General features: G+C 36.4%; 1 protein-coding gene across 1 annotated transcript; it reads right to left on the bottom strand.

The window, feature by feature from the left end:
- slc6a3 (solute carrier family 6 member 3) lies at positions 1-26,911 on the bottom strand. The gene is made up of 15 exons (XM_048153864.1): positions 26,660-26,911; positions 25,378-25,722; positions 24,171-24,302; positions 17,230-17,443; positions 15,169-15,307; positions 14,232-14,366; positions 12,023-12,126; positions 11,650-11,774; positions 10,024-10,136; positions 9,444-9,572; positions 9,185-9,284; positions 6,014-6,114; positions 5,727-5,894; positions 2,719-2,790; positions 1-962 (listed from the first exon to the last, which is right to left on the bottom strand). Exons 2-15 carry the CDS (start codon positions 25,664-25,666, stop codon positions 939-941), a joined length of 1,845 nt encoding a protein of 614 aa, XP_048009821.1. The 5' UTR covers positions 25,667-25,722; positions 26,660-26,911; the 3' UTR covers positions 1-938.
- Positions 26,912-27,522: the final 611 nt, after the last annotated feature.

The raw sequence follows: 27,522 nt of genomic DNA, 5'->3' as shown, positions 1-27,522 counted from the left end.
TTCCTTTTTTTTTCTTTTTCTTTTCTTTTTTTTTTTTTTTACATAAACGCTTTTTATTGACATTTTAGTAGTTGACAAATTTCAGCAGGCACTGAAATCATTAAATTTAAAGACTTCAAATATTCGTAATAAACTTTCATGTAAATAAATCTGCAGTAGTCCAGTAATACAGTTGTGGATAAGAACATTCAGTGTGACAGAAATCCCATAAATGCCACTGTGTTTTGTCATTTGAAAAATTACCACTGCATGAAGAAAATGCAAAGATGTGTGCAAATAACCCACAAAATGAATAATTGACTGACCCTCTGCATGTTGTTGCCTACAGACTGATTTTTCTGCATTTCTGCAAATATGGGAGCAATTGTTGGCACCCCTTAAACAGATTCAAAATGACCAGTGGTTAAACCGTATTGCATCTAAAGTTTTCGGTGAAGAGAGCTCTTCTCTGGGACATCATATGTGCATCAAATATGCATATGATCAATACTGATCATTCATCATCGATTGCTGATCATTCATAAATACATTTGCACTTCTCAGACACAAAGAGGATAGATTTATTTTTGCAATAGCACTATTTACACTTTTCTAAACTTTAGTGTTGCTAAAGATGTATTGTACAATTTTTGACACTTCAATCACATTTATCAATAAGGCTCAGTTGTACTCTGATCACAAAAAAAAAGAAGAAATAAATAAACAATAAACAAACAGTCAGTGGGGACAACATCAGCCATCATAACAGTCATCGTATACTGAGAGTAAAACTGGTACTGACAGAATGTCAACCACATTGTGATCGAAGTCACGAAACAGCCACGTCCGATTACGCGAGAAAGAAACAACTAGTAATACTCTTCTGTTGGCACTGACACACATTGCTCTTGTCAAGCCGAGTCCTCCGGTGCCTTCATTACCTCCATGTAAAGGGCCGCTCAAACCACCAGCCAATGATGAAGCTGTGAGAAAAAAGTCATGTTTATATAGCGCTTTTCACAACATATATTGTTTTGAGGATGCCTTACTGAAGATATGCACTCTTAGGGGCCGTTTACCCAACACCGTATTCAACTACAAACGGAAAACATTTTATGTGTTTTGGCCATTCATTTACACGACAACAGCGTTTTGGGGGCCTGAAAATGCAAACTTTTAAAAATGAGTTTAAAAGTGCTAGCTATCATCTCTGTATAAATTACAAAAATATGAATGTGTGAAAACAGCATGCGCATTACGTGTTCAGCTTATAGTGTTTCTTTACAGTGACATTGCCAACTACTGGCCTGTCTGCATAATACAGCATTTTTAGTTATTTTTGCGGATCCATGTGAATGGAGATCGTTTTGATGTTTCAACGTTGGCGTCTGTATGCCAAAAAACGCGAAGGAAAAAACGTTTCAGTTTTTAGAACATTGTTATTGTGTAAACATACCCTTAGAAAAAAGGTTCTTGATTCAAATTTAAAGAACCCTATGCCAGTTTAATTTATAAAATGTAATTAAAACTAAAAGTGGTAACACTTTCAGTAGTTAATGTATTAACTAACATGAACTAACCATGAGCAATACATTTGTTACTGTATTTACTAATCTTCATTAATGTTAGTTAATGAAAATACAGTTTGTTCATGTTAGTTCACAGTGCATTACCTAATGTTAACAAGATTTTAATAATGTATTAGTAAATCTTGAAATGAACATACACAAAGATTAAGAAATGCTGTATAAGTGCAGTTCATTATTAGTTCATGTTAAATAATAGTTAAATCAAGCATCCTGCGTTAGTTCAGGCAGGCCTCGTAGTCAAGCTCCGCTATCAGCTGATTCGCAAATTCCAACCCCACCCATATCAGCTGATCCGTTTTCTATGGACTCCACTGGCAACTCTAAGATAAGGCGCATTACTTAAACGCAGCTTCTGTCTCTCTGCTTGCTTGGCTGCTTCCACTGCACGCTGCTTGCAACCCACCTGCTCCCCAGCTCCTCCTTAAACTTGTGTCTAACTTAATCAGTGTCATTCTGTTGTCATTGATGCATGCTCTGTTCTCAATAGGGGGGTTTTGTGCTGTTCTCCCATTTAAAAAAATGGGAGGTTGTCCCCAGAAGCTGCTGCTGTTCCCGGTCTTGGCTTTCATGGAGCTCATGAAAAGGACGGGGAATTTAGAACAGAGCCATACCGCCAAATTGTAACTTTAGCAAAATATGCCAATAAAAAATTGACTAAAGTTTGTCTCTTGTAATTTTTGACTTAAGTGGTCCTGACTGAACTTATGTTAGCTAATGAACCTTATTGTAAAGTGTTACCCTACAAGTCAATTAAAACTAAATTAATTAATTAAAATTAAATCCATAAAATGATTGGGAACCCCTAAAAGGTTTTACTTATAAAGTGCCTGACAGAACCCTATAAGGTTCTGTATAGAACCTTTTCTTTTAGGAGTGTGAAAACAGGCACACAGATCAGAAGTTTACAGATGCATCACTGAAAAGTTCTGCTCTTATGAAGGAATATTAGTGAGGCTAAAACAATCCCAGCATATCTGCACTGAGGATCGGACTGCCCTAAAAGTCATGTATCTTCGATAACGGAACAGTAAAATGTCATGTTTAGCATAATTGAAAGTTCACCCATAAAATTTATGTAATCTTCCTAGTACACATGAAACAGTTATCTGATTTTTTTTTTCCACCCATGATCCTGGAAATAAGATCTTACCGTGAACTGCCGGACCTCCCCACGCTCCACCAAGTGATGTTCAGTCTCTGGAGTGATGGCATATGCCAATTTCTGTTTAGATAATAGCACAGCACATTAACACAAAATCATGCAAACAAAAAGATGAATGCAAGGACGGTAATATATAAAAAATAATGCATTATGATTTCTGCATAGTGATGAATGTTTAGAAGTAGTTCTATTAGAAGGTTTAAAAAAGACAATTAATGTTGAGTAATATTATCAATTCAGCTGCTCTGACACTATAGAGTGTATGCATTAATGTCACTTTCCCGTCTCAGCTGGTCTGAGTGACAAAACATCCTGCTACATGACTGGTTTTAGAAGGGAAAACTGCAAAAATGGGAGTAAAACAAATGATTATCTTCTTAAATTAAATACAGTTGAACTCGACGATGATCCTTACAAATTTACAAAGAACTAGTGGTCCATGAACACTGACATGTAGCCAGGAATCGTGTTTCATGCATTAATCGACGACAGGGAAATATAAAGAAAAGCCTGTGTACACTTTTTCTGTTAAACAACACTATAAATGCAATATAGTAAGATGTAAAAAAAATCCAGATGATAACTTATATCATTGTTATCGTCATATCGCCCAGCCCTTTTACTTGTTAAAGCACTAAGGCATTATAGACATAAAATTATGACTTTCTTTGAAGCTTTCTTTAAATGGTGTATTGAGAAGCGCTATACAAATAAATTTGGCCTGATGCTTCGTCTTTCTTCAAGATGGGGTTTGCAGAAAATTAAATGCAAAATTAAAGTGATGAGGACATCAATGGATATTCTGGTACTTTCAATATATTTAGTATAAACTTTAAAAGTTTAAAATCTATCTGTCTGACTGTCTGTCTATCTGTATGTCTGTCCATCCATCCATCCATCCATCCATCCATCCATCCATCCATCCATCCATCCATCCATCCATCCATCCATCCATCCATCCATCCATCCATCCATCCAAATTGTTTCTGTGAATTGCAGTGGTCTATTTGGTTCTCTTTTCTGTAGCATTCAGCAGTCTGTAAAATGATAGTTTATTGAAACTATTTTTGCAATCAATGTTGGAAAAGACTGTTGCAGCTCAGGTCCATGCTCACCTTTCAAAAAAAAAAAAAAACTGTTTCAGCAACTTCAGTCTGATTTCCATCCATTACATAGTACAGAGACTGCCATTGTAAAGGTTACCAGTGATCTGTTGATGGCCACTGATTCTGGACTCTTAACTATACTTATCTTGCTTGATCTAAGTGTGGCCTTTGATACCATTTCTAATCAAGTTCTTTTAGATAGATCTCTATTGGTATTTCACTCTCACTTGGTTTAGATCCTATTTCTCCAGTGTCACTCAATTTGTCCAATTTCAGATCATATTCATCATCTGTTACCACTGGTGTTCCTCAAGGCTCTGTCTTGGGCCCTCTTTTATTTATTATCTACCTATTACCTCTTAGTCATATTTTTTTTTTAGGAAATTTGGTATTACTTTCCATTGCTATGCGGATGACACTCTATTTGTCTGTTTGTCCTCCAAGCCTAATTTTACTGTTCTTTCTTCTTCTCTCTTGGACTGTTCAAAAATCAGGTTCTCACTTCTCAAGCAAAATAATGATAAAACTGAGGTCTTTTGAAACATACATTGGTAACACTTTACAATAAGGTTCATTAGTTAATGTATTAACTAACATGAACTAACCATGAGCAATACATTTGCTACTGTATTTACTAATCTTCGTTAATGTTAGTTAATGAAAAAACTGTTTTTCATTGTTTGTTCATGTTAGTTCACGGTGCATTAACTAATGTTAACAAGATTTTAATAATGCATTAGTAAATGCTGAAATTAACATTAACAAAGATTAACAAATGCTGTATAAGTGCAGTTCATTATTAGTTCATGTTAACTAATGAACCTTATTGTAAATTGTTACCCATACATTAATAATGGCGCTCGGTCCGCATATTTCCACTTACGGAACATCAGTCTTCGTCCATTCACAACCAATACCACAGCCATTCTTGTACATGCTATAGTTAATGCATCATGCATTGATTACTGTAATCTCTTCTATATTTGAGTTACCTCTCAAATTTCTCCATAAACTTAATTTGGTCCAGAACTCAAGCGCCCGCATAATCACTAGAACCTCTTCCATTGAGCACATCTCTCCTGCTCTTTAGAGTAGAGTACAAGATTCAGCTTTTCACTTTTAAAGCTCTGCTCAATCTTGCACCCTCAATATATCTCTGATTTGCTTCACATTTATATTCCCACCCGCACTCTTAAATCTTCCTCAACTGTTTCCCTTGTTATACCTCCTGTTCGTCTAACCACTATGGGGTCCAGAGTGTTCAGCGGTGCTGCTTGGTCTCTGGAACTCTCTTCCGCAGTTTGTATTTGAAAGCGATTGTCTTAATACTTATAAATATTGTCTTAAAACTCATCTTTTTAAATGAGCTTTTCCTGATTTATTTTAATTTATGGATTATCTTAATTTTGAACAGATGTAGCTTTGATTGTATTGCTGTCTCGTATTTTATGACTGTCATTAAGTTGTAAGGCTTCAGTATAATTATTAATGTTTTTTTTTTTTTTTTTCTGTGTGTGTGTGTTTTCACATCTGAACACTAATGCTGCCACTCAGTCTTTTTGCCACTGAGTAGGTGTAACCACAGTGACTCCCACCTACTGTGACATCATGTGCATACTCTCTATTGGATGAGAACAACTTTTTAATTGAAGTGAGCTGAATTGATAATGACACTAACTTTGTAACATCAACAATTTTATTGAACTGAATTGAGCTGAACAATGACACTATTGTCTTCAGTAGAGCTGCTTTACAACTGAAACTGAAGTCGTTTCATAATTGATGAAGTTTGCATTATTGATTATTGAAAGCGCTTTAAAAATGAATGTGACTCAACTTAATTCATTTTGGTAATTTTTTTTTTGCATATTCACCATCTGGAATACTTACATCACAAAAGCTTCCTGGCAGAGAACAGAACTTGTAAATGGCGTAGAGAGGCACCATGATCATAGATGATATGGACAGACACCAACCCACCATTGTAGCCCATGTGGGGAAATAATATGTACCATACTTCGGAGGGTTGAACGTCGCAAAACTGATAACAACCATGAACTGAATGAAGGGAAGAGAAAACAAGCATTGTCTAATGATAAATAAAAGAGTTTCATGGTACAAATTGCATGGAATTATTTGCATTGTTATTGACAGAGGAATCGTGATTGTAAACGTACCAAGAGGAAACACGGGCTAACAAACTTCCAGCACAGTCTCCAGTAGAGGCCGGGTCTCTGTCCAATCATCTCCTGGATATCATCACTGAAGCGATCCACTCCTAAAAACACACATTAATTTTTTCATTTCAAATATTTCTCTTCTGCTCTTCAAAGTGTTGATACCTTTGAATCCAAACTAATATCTGTTTTGGTAGTTGGTTAAATATGAACACAAATGTCGCTGATACTGAAGCTGTTACCATACAAATCAGAGATATTGTCATGGCTGTGAGATCGGCATTAACAAAAAAATTTTATAACTTAATTGAAAACTGACGCTTTAAAATGTTTTTCTTTTTTAATCAAAATATCTATTTGAACAGTTCTTTTCTTTTACATATGTTCCATTTATTTCAGCAAAAAGGATTTAACCCATTTTGAATATTTAAAAGGCACAATACGTGCTTTAAACACACATACAGTGGATTCATATCATTTATTTTTCAAGTGTTACAATTGTCACCAACCACTGTGATAATCAATTGTAACACTGGCATCTTGTGAACACTGATCTGTCCTTTCTCCGCTCAAAAGTTTTGTTTTGGGTCCGTAAGATTTTTAAATGTTTTTGAAAAAAAAAAAAAAAATCTCTTCTGCTTTTATTTGATAAGAAAATACAGTAAAAACAGTAATACTGTGAAATATTATTACAATTTAAAATAATAGAATAGAATTTTCAGTTTTCAGTGTCACATGATCCTTCAGAAATCATTTCAATATGCTGATTTGCTGCTAAAGAAACATTTCTTATCATCATCAATGTTTAAAACAGCTATTTTTTTGTGGAAACCGTGATACATTTTATTTTTCAGAATCTTTTGATAAACAGTTTAAAAAACAGCATTTATTTAAAACAGATTTTTTTTTGTAACATTACAAATGTCTTTATTGTCACTGTCGATCAATTTAATGCATCCTTGCTAAATAAAATGATGAATTTCTTATTAAAATCCTAATGACCCCAACCATTTGAATGGTAGTGCACATTTGGAACATATAAATATTTCTCATGGTATGTCAAAAATGGCATGTAGATTTGTAGTAGCCAGTGAGTTATGAAGGAAAACATAATAACTATGAAAACTGCCCCCTTTATATCCCATATACTTCATAGGCATACTTGACTTAAAACCTTATTTTAATGTATGAATGTGACAATATTGAGTGACACCATTAAGCCATGCTCCACTTGAAACAATATCACTTTGAGTTGTGCACTTGGTTTTTATGAAACATCAAAATGACAAACTGATTGGAAGCAAACATCATAGTGGCTTCCATGTATAGCAGATCTCTTGTTTTGTGAGTCTGGTTGGCCGCAGGGCTTTGATCAAGGCTTGATGTCTGAATGCAGCAGACAGCGAGAGCAGAGCTGTGTCACGAGCAGAGGGCCAAAGACACAGGTGTTCTCCAAGAAATCGAACTTCCAAAAAGGCCACTGAAGCCTCAGGCTGGTTGGTCCTGGCCTCACTGACAGCAGCAGCCTGTGACCTGCTGTCTCAAGATCCAGAGGTTCAGACATTGCTCTCTGATGCTGATCTCTCAGTCCTGAGCTTATGGAGTCATGCTGAAGTTCAGGTCTCCAAGAATTGTTTGTTGCCTCAGGTACGTTTGCAAAGTTCACATTCCTCCAACCACATGCCACTTTGCCAAAGGCAAAGAAATGACTTTTCTAGGATAAAGTCAATGTACTGTATGAAACGTTTAAGGGTTGAGTATTTGAAAAGAATTTCTAACTGTAATTTTCATGATACAATTGTACAGTATTATGTAACCACAATAGTCTATGTCCACCCTTAGCACAGTTAACCAAACGTCACCTACCTTAAAAAAAAAAAAAAAAAAGTTTTGATTATACTGTATATTTGTAAATTGTAAATATTTGATTAAGGGATAAATAACAGCTAAATACTAATATCAAAATGCTTGAGCAATCCACTGTGACTCTTGTTTCCACTTCAGACAGATGTCTCTGTTTAGCTCCAAAAGTGAAAATATTCACTCTGACTAACCAATCATATGTCATGGGAAAACATATCTATTTTACAAGGTGGCGATTTCGTACGAACTTGTACATTGTGAATTGTACGAATACATATGATTTTTTGGGGGGGAAAAAACATAACCGTCACTGGGGCATAAGCAGATCGTCTGAAAACATACAAATGAGATTTCAAATTCATACAGTTTAGTCATGATTTGCCCAAACGTAAAATAGTTACACATTGGGATTTTGTTGGACTAACTTGTGATATTACTTTTGTGGTTCTAGAAATGTTGTTTGAAAACAATGTTGAAATGTACAAAATAATCTCTTTTATTTTTTCATCTGTCTTTCATAAAAAAAATATAGTACTCAAGATACGCCACTACCAATAGCACCTGCCATGTGCACATTATACAACAACAAAAAATAATATTTCTAGCTCTTTAAAGACCAGAAAAAAATAAATAAAAATAATGTCAAATGCTTGAGCAATCTAATTTGGCTCTTGTTTCTACTTCGGACAGATGCAAAAGTGTCTATTTAGTGCCAAATTTTAAAATATACATTCTGACCAACCTCTAATATTACTTTTGTGGTTAATGGTAAGCAATCATAATTTCTCTTCATTGGCCCAGAGGACCATCATTCAGATGGTTAAAAAATATTGTATTTCAAGATATGCCACAAACACTACCAATAGGACCATGTATAGTTATTAGTATAGTCATTACTGCCAGTGTCGTTTTTGTATCATTGAGATGCTATTATAATTTTTATAATTATTATTATTAATTAGTTTTTATTTTTATATTTCCTATTTTCATTTTAGTTAAAGTTTTATTCATTTTCTTGTGTCTTTACTTCAATTTTAGTTTTCGTCATTTTAGTGCATTACGTTAAACTAAATGAAAATGTTTCCTTGATTACAAGCAGATCAAAATAGAGTTAAAATTGAATGGCAAATTCATAAGTGGTTTTTCAAATCCACATTCCAGACAGATATGAGTCCATAAGCCACATATGAGGAACCCTGGGAGCCTAATGAGCGCAAGCAGCCCCGGAGCACAGCCGTCTGAAAGCCCATCAGAGCCTTAATACCACATCAGCTTCACTGGACATGTAAGAAGAGGAATCAGCCTCACCGTAAAACCAGGCGATGCCGATGGCCTCAATCAACACTCCAAACAGAATCGATGTCCCGGCGGCAAAGTGGTCCAACAGGGTAAACACATAGATGCCGCCCTGGAGAGAGAAGTGAGATGAGACGAAACCAAAGAGAAGAACATGATCACGATAAACAGAGAGATTCGACACATAAGTCTTTGAGAGACTCTTCATAATCAGATGAAAAGCTCATTAGACGAGAGCGGTCTCATTAAGGACTGTTTGTCTCTCACATACGTTTGTGACACAGATGAGAGAGATGAGGAACGTGGAAACTACGATGAAGAGTGTGAAGAGCTCTCTGTGTTTGTGCAGGAATTTGAATTCGTCGATGAGTCCCGTGATCACCGACTCCATCCCTCCCATCTGAAAAACAGAGTTCAGCTTCGGTTACACTGCTGGGATTTACCAGGCTATGAGGACAGAGCATTGTGTTTATTAGCATCCATTCATCACGTCATTTATAGCATTAAAGGGATAGTTCACTCACTGTCATCATTTACACAAAAGAAGACATTTTGAAGAATGTTGGTAACCAAACAGTTTATGGGCCCCATTGACTTTCATAGTATTTTTATTTTCTTCCATAACTGTTCAATATGGAATATGTCAATAGGGTCCATAAACTATTTGGTTACTCATATTCAGCAGAAGAATGAAATTCATACAGGTTTGGAACAACTCGAGGGTGAGTAAATGATGACAGAATTTTCATTTTTGGATGAACTATCCCTTTAAGTAACACTATACTGTACTGATACAGTATATACAGGTGAGCAGGTGAGATGGACAGAATAAGTCTATCACATAGACTCACAGCACTGTCGATTCCTAAAGTGAGCAGCATGATGAAGAAGATTACAGCCCACACTGATGAACCTGGGAGTGTAGCAATGGCTTCTGGGTAAATAATGAACACTAGACCAGGACCTGGAGAGAAGCAAAGAGCAAAGATTCATCACCTTTACAATGCATTAAAAACCGCTGAGAGCAGTTTTTGTATTTTTGTAGAATATCACAATCATATCAATACAAATTATACACCAACACACTGTATGAAAATGATTTAACAGTAAAGCCATTTATAATGTTATTAAAAAAAATGTATTTCATATAAATGCTGTTCTTTTGAACTTTCTATTCATCAAAGAAACTTAAAAAATATGATCATGGTTTCCACAAAAATATGAAGCATCTAAACTGTTTTCAACATTGATAATAATAATAATTTTTTTCTTGAGCAGTAAATCAGCATATTAGAATGATTTCTGAAGAATCAAGTGATACCTAGACAGGAAATTCAGGAATAAATTACATTTTAAAATATATTCACATAGAAAACATTTGTTTAATATGTCATAATATTACTGTTTTTGCTGTATTTTTAATTAAATAAATTTAGCCTTGGTGAGCAAAAGAGACTTCTTTCAAAAACATAAAAATTTTACAGACCCCAAACTTTTGAATCATAGCATATAGCCTATTTGTCTGCAAAATTATTTTAAAGCATTTAGGCAGAGGTCTGTGATCAAAAGGTTTTAACGATTATAAGAAAACATACATTAGTTTTACATTTGTTCCAGAATATACGAATCAGACCAACAGAAATGCTGCTGAGAATCAGACAAATCGACATGTTTGAATTCCACTGACATTCTCCATCCTACATATTGATTTTGCGCTCAGGATAAAGATAAATAATTCTTTGTCTCGAGACGCTGGTGTTTAGGAAGAGTATGTCACAGTAAACACCGGCTCGAGTGACTCTGACGGTTAAGCCACATGTTTATTTCACAGAGGACATGAAGCATTAAGCATGTATTTAATATGTACACAATATTAATAGTATTAATAATATTACTATTGCCTAAAAAGTTTAAATTCAGTTCCATATGCTACAGTACATATTTGAATTCTGTATAACACTGAGGTTTTTTGTTTTTGTTTTTTGCGTTACACTAATTTCCTGTTTTAGAAAATTTTGCTCAAGTGTTTATGCAAATAAAACTGGACTGCCCCAGAAATAGGCATAATTTGTTAATTTCTTAATGTATTCTTAACGTAATAACCTTTTTTGTAAGTCGCTTTGGATAAAAGCATGTGCTGAAATGTTAAATATCTGCTACCTGTAGAAATAAACATTAATAAACGCTGTGGAAGCAATGCATTAACTAATGTCAATGTAAGCTGCACCGGTTCAATCACATTGACTCTCAGGAAAAAAAGGTACAAAAGCTGTCACTGGGGCATTAGCCTACCCTTTCAAAAGGTACACATTTGTACCTTATTTACCCCTAAAATGTGCAGATTTAGTACCCTAAATGTACATGTTAGTACTTAAATATACATATTAGGTACTTTTGAATTGGTACAGCCACAGTGACAGCTTTTGTACCTTTTTTTTTTCTTTCTGAGAGTGCACAATACAAACATACTCACTCACCATCTGTGGCGACTTTATCTAGAGCGACGTTGTGCTTCTGTGACATGTAACCCAAGAAGGAGAATATGACAAACCCAGAGAAGAAGCTGGTCAGAGAGTTTATGGAGCTGGTTATGATGGCGTCTCTGTAACACAACAAACATCGGCGGCTTTATTCTGTTCAGCCTGATATTGATGAAACAGTCGATGTCAAGATGAACATGCAAAAAGCCTCTGTGCTTAAAAGCATCAAAGGGGCTTTAATTCAGCAATACAAAGTGTGAGAAAATGCGTTTGCGTGTGTGTGTGTCTGTGTGTGTGTGTGTGTGTCGCTCGTGAATCCCGCTGTGTCTGTTTGTGTTATTGCTCCAGTATATGACTCGGCTTTGCTCACCTATAACAGTTGTTGCTGAATTTGTTGTAGCTGGAGAAGGCGATTAGCACACCAAACCCCACTCCCAGAGAAAAACAGATCTGCGTGGCTGCCTCGATCCAGACCTGCGACACAAAACGGCCCCGGCCGGCCGCACAAAAGGGGCCGCACAACAGCTATCATTAGAGATAATTGCAGGAAACTCATTCAGCAGAAAGATGAAAGACACTTGTGAATACAGGGTAATTTTGCAAATTGCTGCTGCACACATGTGTCTAATCTAATTCTGAAATTGCCGCTTTGAGGTCTCTTTGCCAAGTGGTCCTCCGGGAAAGAATTGTGGATCGTGGAAAAACTTACTTTAGGCTAATAGTAACTTCACCTGCCGTTCTGTGACGATGACATGAGCGATTCTTATGAGGCGTTCAAGAGATTGATTCGTAAACACATAGGCACACACTCATGTTGGAGCACCTATCATTATGAGGACATTCCATGGACGTAATGGTTTTTACTGTATACTGTACAAACTGTAACCCTAACCCTACCCCTAAACCTACCCATCACAGAAAACTTTCTGCATTTTTACATTTCAATAAAACATTGTATGTTTTTTTTAAGCCATTTTAATTGCTGGGACACATAAACCATGTTTATGTTGTAATACCAGTGTAATACCCATGTCATTATACAAATTTGTGTCCACATAAATCATATAAACAAGCACACACACACGTCTGCATATTACCGTTTAAATAGATTGGGGTGAGATTTTTAAAAAAGAACTTAATTATTTTATTCAGTAGGGATGCGGTAAATTGATTAAAAGTGATAATAACGATATTTTTAATGTTACAAACTTTTCTATTTCAAATAAATGCTGTTCTTTTGAACATTCTACTCATGAAAGAATCCTGAAAAATATAATGTATCACGGTTTCCACAGAAATATGAAGCAGCACAACTGTTTTCAGCATTGATAGTAATAAGAAATGTTTCCTGAGCAGCAAATCAGCATATTAGAATGATTTCTGAAGGATCATGTGACACTGAAGACTGGAGTAATGATGCTAAAACAAATTCAGCTTTGATCACAGGAATAAATTACATTTTAAAATACATTACAATGGAAAATTTTAAATAGTAATAATATTTCACAATTTTACTGTTTTTACTGTATTTTTGATCATATAAATGCAGCCTTGGTGAACAGAAGAGACCTCTCTAAAAATCTTAATAAGGAAATATCATAGACTGCATGTATAGCTAATAATATTAATGGTATGAAAAGGCTGACCCTACTACTCTTGATGCTTATTTTTGGAATAAAACAATTATTAGAATAAATCGATATGTAGACAGTTTTTTCAGATGCACTCTTAAAAATGAAGGGGTCACACTTTACTTAAAACCTTTTGCCTGGTTTCACAGACAAGGCTTAAGTATAGTCCCAAACTAAAATGGATGTTTGAGCTGTTTTAACTGAAAGCAACTTGCACTGACATATCTTAAAATAGATATGTCTCAAGATGCACATCAGTAATGTTTTTTCTGGGTCACATTTAAAAAAGCTACTTAAATGTCCTAATTTAACTAAGGCCTGATCCTGGCTTAATCTAAACCATGTCTGTGAAACCAGGCCTTCATGTATAATGAATTATAAAGGTATTCATAATTGTGTATTATAATGCATTATATCTTTGCATTAATAATTGTAACCAAAGTTAAAATTCATAATAATATTTGCAGACTACTCGTTACATCTGAAATTGGTTGCTTATCATGTGTTTTAATGCATTATACTTTCTAAAGGAGTAACATAAGTATTATAATATATATTATGTTTACAATTATTCATGAGACAATGAAATGCATTATAAAGTGAATTTCAATGCATTATTAATATATTTATAATGCCTTATAAATAAAGGCATTAAGTAAAGTGCTACCAATGGAGGTTCTTTATTGGCATCGATGGTTCCATGAAGAACATCCATGGAATCTTTCCATTAGGCCAAATGATTTTTATACTGTACAAACTGTATATTCTATCCCCTAACCCTACCCTTAAACCTACCCATCACAGAAAACTGAATCTGCTTTTTACATTTTCAAAAAACAAAAACAAACAAACAAACAAAAAAAAAACATAATTTAGTATCATTTATAAGCTGTTTTCCTCATGTTGTCCCCACAACGTATGTGTAAGTGTGTGTGTCTGTGTGTGTACCTGAGCATCATACAAGCGCAGGAAGTCCACACTCAGGTAAGCTTTAATGCCATCGATGGCTCCAGGCAGTGTGACTCCACGCAGGAGCAGGACAGTGAGGACGACATACGGCATTGTGGCTGTGATCCACACCACCTGCACACACATTTCATGAATGTCACCCTATCAATGCATCGTATTTTTATGACGCTTCAACTACCAAGCAAGTCTATTATTCACTTATTTTCTAAAAACAGAAAAGTAGCATTACAGTTGCAAACCAGATTTTTGACAAAATTATGAGTAGTGTTGTTTATATATTTGCAAGCATGTCTAATCGATCAGAAACATTGATTTGTTTTTTGTTTGTTTTTTGTGATGAGAAATATTAGTAACATTTAAAAAAAAACTATTACCTGACATAACAAGAATGCATGCAAAGAAGCTGTACTCTGAATCTGTCCCACCTCAGAAATTTAAGATTCATAATAACTTTTTTTATTTTTTATTCTATTTTTTATTTTATTTTTATTCATAATATTTTTTTTTAAAACTTTTATTTAACAGAAAGTAATAGTTAATTGTGTTACACATTTTTTTGCAGAATCATGTTTCAGCATGATTTCCACTCATTACAAAAAAAAAAAAAAAAAAAAAATGAAACGAAATGAAAAGAATGAAAACTCTTATCAAATAAATGTAACACAAAAGAGCTCATAAAATATATGTTTTGGCCTCATGATGACCACTATTTTCTGATATCCTTATACTAAGTTATTTTTGCTATACTGTTTGTGGAAAGTGCCAAAAGTGCAAGTTAGCTGGTTCCCTAGTCTGCTTAGTCTGTTTGGGCTGGTTTGTTTGGTTTGTTTTAGAGGGGTTGTGTGCACTTACACCAGCTAAACATCAGTTTATCTAGACTGCAGAGATGCATTAGAGTTTGTGTAAGAGCTCAAACCTTTCCTGATGTCTTGACTCCCTTCCACAGACTGAAGTAGAGGACCACGATGACTACAGCCAGGCAGGCGGTGAGTTGCCAGCGGGGCAAACCCAGATCATCTATCCCAGTACTCTCATGAAGGTGCAGCACACCTCGCCTGGAGGGGCAAGAGACACCAGAGCAAACAAATACTGCTAAACATGATTGTAATTTTAACTGTAAAAAACTGTAAAAATGCTACAGTAAAAACCTGTTAAATTGGTTAACAGTAAGTTCCAAAAAAAATTCTGAAGTAAAAAAGAACAAATCATTTACAGTAAAAAGCTGCATACTGACATTCCCAGAATTAAATTGGATGGTTTTTCCTTTTAATAATAATTTCTTCTTAATTTTTGTCATCAGTCATGTATATTAGGGTTTTATGTTATATCTTATGTTAAATATTTATTACATTATTTTAGTGTAAATGTGTGTTACCATGATGTTGTTTTGTGTGTATGACACTGTGCGTATTCTAGATATTCTATATATTATAGAATTATATTTACCTCAGCTAGGCATGTGAAAAAACTTTGATTCATCATATCTTTCTCTTTAATACCCATGTTATTATGGTGGATGTTATTTGTAATATTACAAGGTACAAAACTAAAGATTTTAGTAGCTTTATGGCTTTTCCTAATTCAGCAGAAAGGAGCTGTTGAATTTACTGTTTTAAAATGGTATGTTTTTGTGAAAATTACAGTTTTAAATTCTAAAATGTACAGGTTGTTCTGTAAATATTAGGGGTGTGACGAGTTAGCTCACAAGACAAGACAAGATTTTTACACAGTATTTTTAAGAAATCCTCAATGACAAAATACATGACTAGAAAAATAGTCTGCAGGTGCATTTGAAATGTTTTAACTAATCATCTTGTAACGATTGTCATTTCAGTTCTGTTTTCTGAGTATGAATTATCATATGCAGTAAAAGACAACAATACTCAAGCAATGTAAAAGGTTTTCCCACAAACTCAACTGACTGGTTTCTCTCCTGTGTGATTTCATATAAATCTCTTCAGACCTTAGAACTGTACATAATTTATGAGCTTCTACATCTTTTGACCTTTTAACTGAACTCCTTTCCACAAATTGATTATAGAAATAAAAACAGTATAAATGAAAATTAATAAGTTTTCTCTTAGTCTTATTAAGTGTAAACAATAAGTCTAACCATAATCAAAGTACTCTCTCAATATTCAAAGTGCAAATAGAGACCAATTTTTTTCTTCAAGCATGATACAGAGCTGAGAGATGGTTACAGCAACACAGCCCAGCCTAAGATATCTTTCATATTGGGAGATATTTGCATGCATAAGGGAGCCGCTTTCAAGATGCGGGGTATTGAAATTGTGTTTGAATGCGCACTCGCGTTTTACTTTCACTTTCGATTTTGCGCATACTCTGTGAATAGGAAGCAGAGGTGCTGCGCGCATATTCTACAATACAAGACATTTGTCAGACGCCTAAGCTCTGTCGTGCAACAAATCCTCCGCCATGGTCTTGTCAGTCATCTTGTCACTTACTCTCGTCACGTGATCAGTGAACTCTGATTCCTGATTCCTGTTGCACTACGTATGACAGCTCGTGTTGGATGAGCTGGATGGGATTGAAGCGTCCATTATCCAACTGAATTAAATGGTTTTTATCTATATACAAAAGCAAAATGACATTGGAGGTATAATGTAAATGTAGCAGTGACATATTTTATCCTAATTTTACCCTCACACTCCATCATGGCAATGTCGCGAGACAGCTTTTCACCTCGACGAGAAATCTCGTCACATTTTAATTTCGTCACACCCCTAGTAAATATGTTTACATTTTTCACCGTATTTTTACAGAAATATTCTGGCAACCACAGCTACCGTTTTTTCCTGTAAAACGACATGATTTTTTTTTTTTTTTTTTTTACAGTGTAGATGAAGATTGTTCTTGCTAACTGTACAGTAATGATTGTGGGGGTTTCTCTGTATTTGTGAAATGCTTTTGTCATGACAAATGCTTTTGACATGTCATGTGCTTGTACTGGCCGTACTCAAAGTACTCGAGCGCCGGCGTGGCCTTGTGCGTGTCGTTGAGCAGAGTAGCATTGAGATCGGAGCAGTTGGGACTGTTCCAGGTGTTGTTGCAGTGGATCCAGGGTAGTTCACTGGTGAACGAGGAGAATAGGTAGAACAGAGCCCAGGCGATGATGACGTTATAGTAGAATCCCACATACAGGGAGATCAGGATCACTGTGAAACCCACACCTGAGAAAACCAAGCAAACATGACGTGAGTAAGATATCACTGCTGAAAAGACCATCACTGCTCACAAAGTTATGTTTTGGATGCTGGTGTATAACTAGTTTAACAAGCAAGACTTCCTTGGTCAGTCTCCAGGTCAATCAGCCTTATCTGCTAGAGTATGTCAGAATTATTGACACACTTGGTAAATATGATCACAGATAACTATAAAAATAAATCTGCATTGTTTATCCTTTTGATCTTTAATTCGTAAAATTAGCAAAAATCTAACCTTTCACATTATGAAATAAATTCTCCAAAACACACTGACCACAATTATTGGCACCCCTAGAATTTTTTATGAGTAAAATATTTCTGAAGTATATTCCCATTGATATTTATATAATATAATATATATATATATATATATATATATATATATATATATATATATATATATATATATATATATATTTTTTTTTTTTAGCACACCAGGGTGATCATGAACATGAAATTGTCCAGCCATGGCTTCCTGTTCCACAGGAGTATAAACATGAGGAAACACAAAGGCCAAATTCCCTTAAAGGCGCTCTAAGCGATTCTGAGCGGAGTAACTTCCTGTTGACGTTCGAAGTGTTGTCAAACAAAACAGAGGCTAGCTAGACCCTCCCTCCTAGTCCTCCTGGCTCTCCCCTCCGTGCTTCCTGAAACAGTCATGAACGCGCATTTAAAATGTAAGTAGCTTGCGTATTGACGCTGCTTGGCTGGAGCATGTTTATTATGTTAAGTGGTCCAGGCTGCACCAGTTTGTTTTTATTGCAGTTTTCGGAGATTGTGGCGACTACAGAGACCGCGTTTTTTTACAGTGTGTTCAGGGGACAGGCAGCTAGCAGATAGTGAGGAGATGTTTGCGGTATGTGACAAAAAAAAATTGGGCCTAAAAATGAGTCAAATCGCTTAGAGCGCCTTTAATCATTCATCACAATGAGTAAAACCAAAGAATATAGTTCTGATGTGCAGCAAAAGATTGTTGAGCTTCACAAAATAGAAAGTGGCTGTAAGAAAATAGCTAAAGCATTGAAAACCCCCATCAGGGCAATAATTAAGAGGTTCCAATCAATTAAAGATGTTACAAATCTGCCTGGAAGAGGACATTTGTCTAAATCATCCTACAGTATGGTGAGGAGGAGAGTTTGAGTGGACAAAGACTCACCAAGGATCACAGCTGGAGAATTGCAGAGATTAGTTGAGTCTTGAGTCTCAGAAAGCCTTAAAAAAATTATCAAACTGCACCTACATCCCCACAAGTTGTTTGGGGGGATTTCAATAAAAATCCTTTGCTCTCATCCAGAAACAATCTCCAGAATATTCAGTTGTCAGACAAGACTGGAACTTCAAATGGGACCAGCTTCTATGGTCAGATGAAACTAAAAAAAGAGCTTTTTGGCAGCAAACCCACCAGATGGGTTTGGCGCACACATGGATAAAAAGTACCCCATGCCCACGGTTAAATATACTGCTGGATCTTTAATGTTGTGGGCCTATTTTTCTGCTGGACGTCCTGGACATCTTGTTCAGATACATGGTATCATGGATTCTATCAAATACCAACAGATAAAAAAATCAAAACCGAACCGCTTCTGCTAGAAATCCAATAATGGGCCGTGGTTGGATCTTCCATCAGGACAATGATCCAAAACAAACATCAAAACCAACACAAAAATTATGTCACTGAGCACAAAATGAAGCTTCTACCATAGCCATCCCAATCCCCTGACCTGAAACCTAAAGAAAATGAGTGGAGTGAACTGAAGAGAAGAAGCACCAACATGGAGCTGGGAATCTGAAGGATCTGTACAGATTCTGTATGGATGAATGGTCTCTGATCTCTTGTCAGGTGTTCTCCAAAGTCATCAGGTATTATAGGTGAAGACTCAGAGATGTTATCTTGGCAAAAGGAGGTTGCAAAAAGTATTGAATGAAAGGGTGCCAATAATTGTGGCCAACATGTTTTGGAGAAAATCTTTTATTTCATAATCTGATTTTTCCCCACTTTCAATTCTTTTCCTTAAATGGAAGGTTAGATTATTGCTAATTTTATGAATTAAAAATCAAAAGTATAAACAATGCAGATTTATTTTTACAGTCATCTTTGATCATATTTATCAAGGGTGGTAATAATTCTGACCACAAACTGTAGGTGTTGTTCACGTGCAGCTGTAATGTCAAAACTGATTAATTTTTAAAATCCAGATGAGAGAATTCTTAAAATGTCCGGAAGAAGAAGAAAAAAAATACTGTAGGATTTACAGTTTTCAAATTGCTAGTAAATTTCACAAACAGTTACAAAGAAATGGCAAGTAACACATTGAATTAAACATGAGAAAGACTGAAATAGTATTTTCTTTATACTTTAATAATCTTTGATTTATTTACATGTTCGAAAACTTTTATGCATGCTTCTGTGTTTTTGTGAGTGTACAGTCTGTGCATATAAAGCTGGCACTGTAAGTTAAAACTTTCATAAAACTTAAAATAAAACAATTTTCTATTACAGTAGAAATTAAATTAATTTCTTAAATTAATTTTTATGTAATCTAATAACTGATTATTATTAGAAAGTTTCTATTAGATTACATTAAAATTACCAAAATGAACTCCTGCACCAGATACACTCCACTCTTAGAAAAAAAGGTTCAGTGGGGTTCTATATAGAACCCTAGTTTTCTTGACAAAATTTTAAAGAACCCTTTATTCAAAATTTCTGCTAGTGATAAAGTGTGTTTACAAGCTGTTTGATTTATAACAAAAAAAAAAAAGAAAAAGAAAAAGAAAAAGAAAAAGAAAATGAAAAAAGAAAAAGAATTAAACTAAAATCAATTAATCAAAACTAAATCCACAAAATGATCCCATGACGGGAACCCCTAAAAGGTTCCCTATAGGTTCTATAACAGGCCTGTCACCATTCAGGGGCAAGCCTGTGTGACTATTTGATTTATTGATTTATTTATTTTTTGTGGTGAGAACAAAACATTTAATTGTCTTAATGTCACCATTATGTTCTATTTAGTTCTGTTCATTGATTCTATTTGTGTTTCATTTATCACGTGTGTTTCCTTGTCTTGGTTTTCCTGCCAATTATCAGTCACCATGGACACTAATCACCACAGCTGTTCGTCTTTTAGTTAATCATCTCTGTGTATTTAAATTCCTGCCTGTGTTCTGTTAATTTTCTGGTACCGTCAACGTGTAGAGTGTGTTGCTCCCATCTTTTCGCATGTTATGTGGATTACTATTATTAAAACCATCGTGCTGGAGCTCTATTCATCTTCTTCGCCTGCAACCACCTGTGACAGATGACCGGATCAACAAAATGGATTTAAGAGCTCAGTTTATTTCGGTGGCTCTGGAGAACCTCGATTTTTTTTTTTTTTTTGAGCTTCACCTTTAATTTCAATCATCTTCACTAACCAGCCCTCTCAACGACGAGACCCTGAAGAATCTGGTCTGGATCTAGGCCAATTACCATCATCACATTGACCTCCCAGACACCTCTGGACTTAACTGGAGGGATGTTGTCATAAGGTGTCTGGAGAGTGTCTTGCTCCAGTCCAGAGCACAGCCAGACCCAGAGCCCAAATCACCACCTTCGATCGCAGAGAATTTGTGTGAGCCTCCCCAGACAGAGAGCTACCATCCGCCGTGATGTGGCAGCCAGAACCCGAGGAGAAGAGGACAGTGCTGACCCTCACCCCGGAAGTGGAGCTCCATCTTGAGTCTGACCAGGGGTGTAAGCCCACGACACCAGCGGACGAGGGAATAGTGGACAATGAGGACTGTCTGAGAGACTTCAGTGAGGAGGCACCCACCCTATCCCACCCCGTACCTTCATCATCGCTGTTTCTAGACCGCACTAAAAACTTTATGAACTATAAGTTATTAATTTCTTCGACCTGCAAGGACTGTATTATACTTACCGTTATTTTATCAAGATTTGTATTGCTGCCATAACCGCCATCACAGCTAAGGCAGTCCTCCAAGCCAGCCGTTGCTGGGTGTTTACAGCCCTGCGGCGTCTCCGTGGAAGCCCTGCTATGACGTCAAGCCGCAGGTCGTGTTACCACTAGCAGCATCAATGCAAGAGGATCCTGCGGCTCTGCTTTCAGCCTCGAATCTCTTCGCTCCATCTCGGCCTGTCGGCTCCGTCTTGGCTCCTCCCACCTTCGGTTCCACCAGAGACCCTCGGACTTGTGGCTCCATCGGGTTCCCACGTCCTGCTGGCTCTCCCTTGGTCGGTCGTCACACCACTTCCACCACAGACTTGCAGGTCGTCCGCTGCGCTCCGTCCCTTCAGCCCTATGGTTGCAGCGGGTTCCTCCTTCTCCTTGGCATCGCCTCTGTCCTCAGTCACACCGGCTCTGCCTCTATCCTCCGGTATCCTCTATCCCTAGGTCTCCAGTACCAGTGATGTCGCTCATTTCCATCGGCTGTCCATCTGCACCTGTGGATCCATCGACCACGTCTCCGTCGGTTGTCCCCCAGTTGTTGTCAGCCTCGACACCATCTGGACTCCTCTCTCCCTCGTCTCCGCCGTGAGCTGTCAGCACTGGCAAGCTCTGGGTCTGTGCTAGCGGACCATTCCAATCACTGTCTCCAGGGGATAGTAGTCATCACATCACTCCTATGCCATCTCCTGTCACCATCCCTGCGCCTCATCCTGTTTTCATCCCTTCACCACCTCTGTGCTCTCCTCCAAAACCGCCTCCCAGATCTTCGTCATCACAGCACGAGGTCGCGCCTTGCGGAGGAGGGCGTTCTGTCACCATTATGTTCTGTTTAGTTCTGTTCATTGACTCTAGTTTGTTTTCATTCATCACGTGTGTTTCCTTGTCTTGGTTTTCCCACCACTCAGGCACCATGGACACTAATCACCACAGCTGTTTGTCTCTTGGTTAATTATCTCTGTGTATTTAAGTACCTGCCTGTGTTCTGTTCATTGTCCGGTACCGTTTATATTTAGTGTGTGTTGCTCCCATCTGTTCGCCTGTTATATGGATTACTATTATTAAACCTTCGAGTTGGAATTCTATTTGTCTTCGCCTGTTTGCCTGCAACCACCTGTGACAGTTATACATTTTGTGCTGAACACTGTTACAACAGGACTTCCCCTTATTTAAAAAAAAAAAAAAAATTAAGAAGTGACATAATTTGTTAAATTTTCTCAACTTTAAGATTTATTGAGTTATTTTTACTACACTGTGGAAAGTTTTCACTTTTTAAAATGTACAGGCCAGTCTGAAGAAGTTCCTCTTGTGTAGCACATCAGTCAACCAAATAGACCGATTTACCATCACTAAACAAAACAAAAGGCTTCTGGGTCTCTGTGCATGAACTCAAATAAGACAGAGTTAGTTTCCACTGCCATCAAACCCCCATGGCTCTTCAAACTGAGTTCTTTGTCTCAAAGCAAACAGCAGGATTCTCCCATCATATATTAACAGCACATGTGTGATTCCCGGCATCGATCCTGAGGAAGCAAACATGTTGATCAGTGGTAATTACAGTAATCTCTTGTTGAGTGGCAGGCTTACAGAGAGCCAAGCTTGTGATTAAAATGTCCGTCTCCTTCTCTCTCTCCATCCTCGATATGCTTGACAGCCTGTTACGGATACGGAAAACAGGCATCTTTAGGAAACAGATGACGGCTTTGTCAACCCTGCAGAGTGTGTTCAGAATCAAGCTTTCGATACTGGTCTTAGATATATGAACTGTTTGAAGAGAATTGATGGCATTGGACATAGTTCTTAAGTTTCAAACTGTTTATTTTTAAGATTTTATTTTGAAGAGCCATGGTTTCCCAACTTGAATCCAACATGTATAAACAATTCTACCAAAGCAGCACCAAAAACAACTGATACATCAAAGAAAAAAAAAGTCAAGCAATGAGCCATCTTCTTCACATTTAATTATTTGGAGAATAATAAAAGTATTTAATGTGACATTACAGCTTCTTCAGATCAGCATATTGGTTTCTGGAATGTTGAAAGCACATACACTCTTAAAAATAAAGCTTCTTTATTAGCATTGAAGGTTCCATGAATCATGGATCCTTTAACATCCATGGAACCTTTTCATTTCAAAGGTCCTTTATAGTGGAAAATAATTCTTCATATTATTAAAATGTTCTTTAAATTAAGAAAAAAAAGGTCCTTTTAAGAATTGTTCACTGAAAGTTTTGCGAGGGAACCAAAATTGGTTCTTTTATGACATAGCTGCAAAAAACTCCTTTTGGAACCTTTATTTTTAAGAGTGTATATGGTTTTCTAAGGAACTAGATAATATTTTGTTCTTTATAAAAAGTTTCTCATCACATCACAAAGTCTTTTTTATTTAGGAACAGTGCAGATCTGAGAGTGAAGGTCACTTAGCTTTAATATTTTCTGTATGCTTGTGTCAGGCCACAGTCATGATTTGAAGTTTGCGATCCACCAACAACTGAGGTCTGGCAGGCAAATTTCATACTAAAAGCCAATTTTTCTGTCTTCCATTTGACTGCAGATGATTTCAGCTGAAGATAAACAGCACCTGTCTAGCGTTTGCCCTGATGAGTTAGTTTCGGGGACACAAACACCTTCTGCCTCCAGAGCCAGTGAACATCCGATCAAAACAGCATTGTCACCTCAAGACGAGTACATGCCAACTGTATAAAATCACACAATAAATGAGAAAAAACAGCTAAAGGTCACATTACCTTTAAAGATAGGACAGATCTTCCAGACTCCTGCTGCTCCTTCACGGTTGTACTGGCCGAGTGCTAACTCCATATAGAACAGTGGCATCCCAGCAATCACCATGAAGAAGAGGTACGGCACCAGGAAAGCACCTGACACAACCACAACCCAACCAACCAGTTATAGATTATGAAACCTACTGAAATATGCATGTTAGAATAGGAGTAAAGTGATGAAAATGTTGAAATACCACAAATGGAAGTCTGGGAATGATGTCATAATGAAAACATGTGACACACATGAAAACTTCTTCATCATCTAGATTCACTCTGGACATTCCTCAACCAACTTTCAACAAACACTTTAAAACACAAGTGAAGGAGGAATATGCGTTGAACACTTCATGATGCTTCTATAACTCATTACAAAATAGTAAAAAATAACTAAAATGTAAGCTTGGTAAAGAAATTATGAAATGAGTATAAAACTAATTTCAAGTGTTTAAAAAGTTTTCAGAACAAAATATTTTGGTTACAATTTATTTGGATAGTCCAGTTTAAAAGTTCAACTAACTATAAGTAACTTTGCAACTACATGTCAACTAACTCTCATTAGAGTGTTAGTAGACCATTATGTTAGGGTTAGTAGAATAGGTTGACATGTACTTGTTACTTATAGTCAGCAGAATGTCTGTTGGGGAGCATCAACATAAACTGTTAGCAGATATTAAGAAAACAGTCTACTAATACTCTAATGACTGCTAGTTGACATGTAGTTCCAAAGTTACTTAATAGAATGTCTAAAATTGACTTTCCAAATAAAGTTACCTTTGCTTTTATTAATTTTTATTTCAGTTTTAGTTATTTTAGTACATTGTTAAACTAAATAAAAATATTAAATGTTGCCTTGAGAACTAGCTGAATTTTTTTTCTCAGTTGAAGGTTGGTTTGAGTTTTAGTTAACTGTAATAACCCTGGTCCAAACTGGTAATGTACATTGAATTCACAATATTGGTTCTTCAAGGTTTTACAGGATCAATATCATTACATGTATACATTTTACATAAACATTTCTCTTCACTGACGAATTAAGCTGTAAATTGCTAGAAAATCTATATTCCTCAACTAACAACTAGGTTTAATCAAATTCCTCTGCATGGCTTCAAGAACAAACAAGCACATCTCAGACTTCAGATCTATTTTAAATGTTCAAAGACACCAGTCTCACCTCCTCCATTTTTGTAGCACAGGTAGGGGAACCTCCAGACATTGGCAAGATCCACAGCAAAGCCAATCACTGACAAGAGGAAGTCGATCTTTTTGCCCCAGGTCTCCCTCTCCTCACCTGACGGGTGTGTCTGACCACTGGGACTGACCAGGGTGGAGGAGGTAAACTGAACCCCATTCTGCTCCTTCACCAGGATCAGCTCCACCTCCTTGGGGCCCGCGGTGCTGGAGGGTTTAACGGGGGCGATGGCCGAGGACATGTGTGTGACTGCTAGTCTGCCTCTTAGCATGGGTCGCTGGGCAGGAGTGCAGAGGATGGAGAGAGACCTCAGACACAGGAGCCTCTCTGATGGGATGAGGGCAGCGCAGTGATGGATGCAGAGGAAAGAAGGATGATTAGAGAGACAGAGGGAGGAGCAAATCAACCATGTTGATATGAGATCAACCCGAACCGGATGGCGCACACTAAAACTCGCCCTCTGAGTCTGTATAGGCTGTAAACTAAACTAGATTGAAGCAAACATCGTCACATGTAGACCTGTTTAATGGGATCATTATAATGTAATGAGTCAATATAATGTAATAAACGTAATAGATGATTCATTACTGCCATAATCCTTCTAGCAAATGCTAAATATAAGCTTCATCTGAATAAACTGTTTTTTTCTAATAAAAACATTATTTAATGACCAAATCAATTTGTTACACCAATGAAAGTCATTTTAAAGATAAGATCATGTAAATACCATACAACTGTGCAGTTTTACTGTTAACAAATAATGTGCGTATTTGATAAATGATGACCAAAATGTGCTTGAATCAATTGACATATGATAAATAAAGAAATTAAACAAAATATGAGGGAATTATTATGATGCAAATATTTAAATTAACACTACTTCTTTAAGGATCAGTTCATTTGAAATATCTCTTTACAAGTGTTAACAAATAATGTTCATATTTGATAAATGATGACCCAAATGTGCTTAAATCAACTGACAGAAAAAAAAGAAATTTTAAAAGGGAAGGGAATAAGGGAATTATTATGAAAATTCAGATTATCAAATAGTGAGATTAAAAATAAAACCACAAGAATGAAATAGTTTGAAGCTAAATTTCTCTGACAAATTCAATTGCTGCTCACACAAGATCACAAAATAGAACACAAGCTGTTTTAGTTAAATACTGGACTGGTCAGAAAAGCAGCACCTGTTGAGCTTCTAAAATATCTGTCCAAACATGAATCATGCAATAAAAACACAAAAGCACAGTAAGAATCATACCTTCAATGTGGGGTAAAGCACTTCTCCAAAAAAGCCTCTTACTTCATGCATTGATGATCCTCGTCAATGTGTGAGATAATTATGGCCATTATTTGTCAATGCAGACGTGAATGAAGGAGGGACGGTAATGAGCAGGGACGTGGTCTTTCTCCCACACAGGTAGAAGCAGACACACTTCCACTGACCACAGGAGATGAAATATGAAGGACGAGCACCTTCCCATGTCTCCTCCTACTTTTCTCTGACACCTCCTCATTCTGCTCCTTCATTTCAATAAACATTCTCAAATCAAGATCAGAAGCATCAGAAGATAATGATGCTTGTTTTCAGAGAATCTCTTGCATTGCATTTTTTTTTTACCCCATTGAGAGTGTATTTTCCATATTTTAAGTATAAAACATTACAAAACAGTATATTTAAAACAAGAAAGCAAAAACAAAAACAACTCATTTTAATTTCGCAGCAGTTGTTCTTCTAATTTCAATAGACCTATAATGAGGCACAATATAGACACTGTTGTAAAGTGGTAAGTTGTAAATGAAACAGATTATTGGAGTACATTTTACGAGAAAATATTATTTCAGTCTTTCTACTTCAAAATTTCAGGCATATCAGGCACAGTTTGAGACATCGCTTATATCTCTAGAGAAGACCCGTGTGAGATTACGAAGGAGAAACGTCAGAGGATCAGGAGTCTCAATGTTTCTATTTGCTCTCCACTGAAACTCAATGCTGTCAAGGAGAAACAACTGAGACATTGAATAGACCTCAACAGCCCACAGTGCTCCTTAATATAATGTTTGTGGTTTTATGTATATATATTTTTGAAGTGTGTGGTCTGAGTGTGGCAATGTGATATTTCA

This window comes from Megalobrama amblycephala, linkage group LG13 (genome assembly GCF_018812025.1).
Source record: "Megalobrama amblycephala isolate DHTTF-2021 linkage group LG13, ASM1881202v1, whole genome shotgun sequence".
NCBI classification, from domain to species: Eukaryota; Metazoa; Chordata; class Actinopteri; order Cypriniformes; family Xenocyprididae; genus Megalobrama; species Megalobrama amblycephala.
Note: the sequence above shows the minus strand (reverse complement) of the source record. Positions and strands in the feature narration are given on the sequence as shown.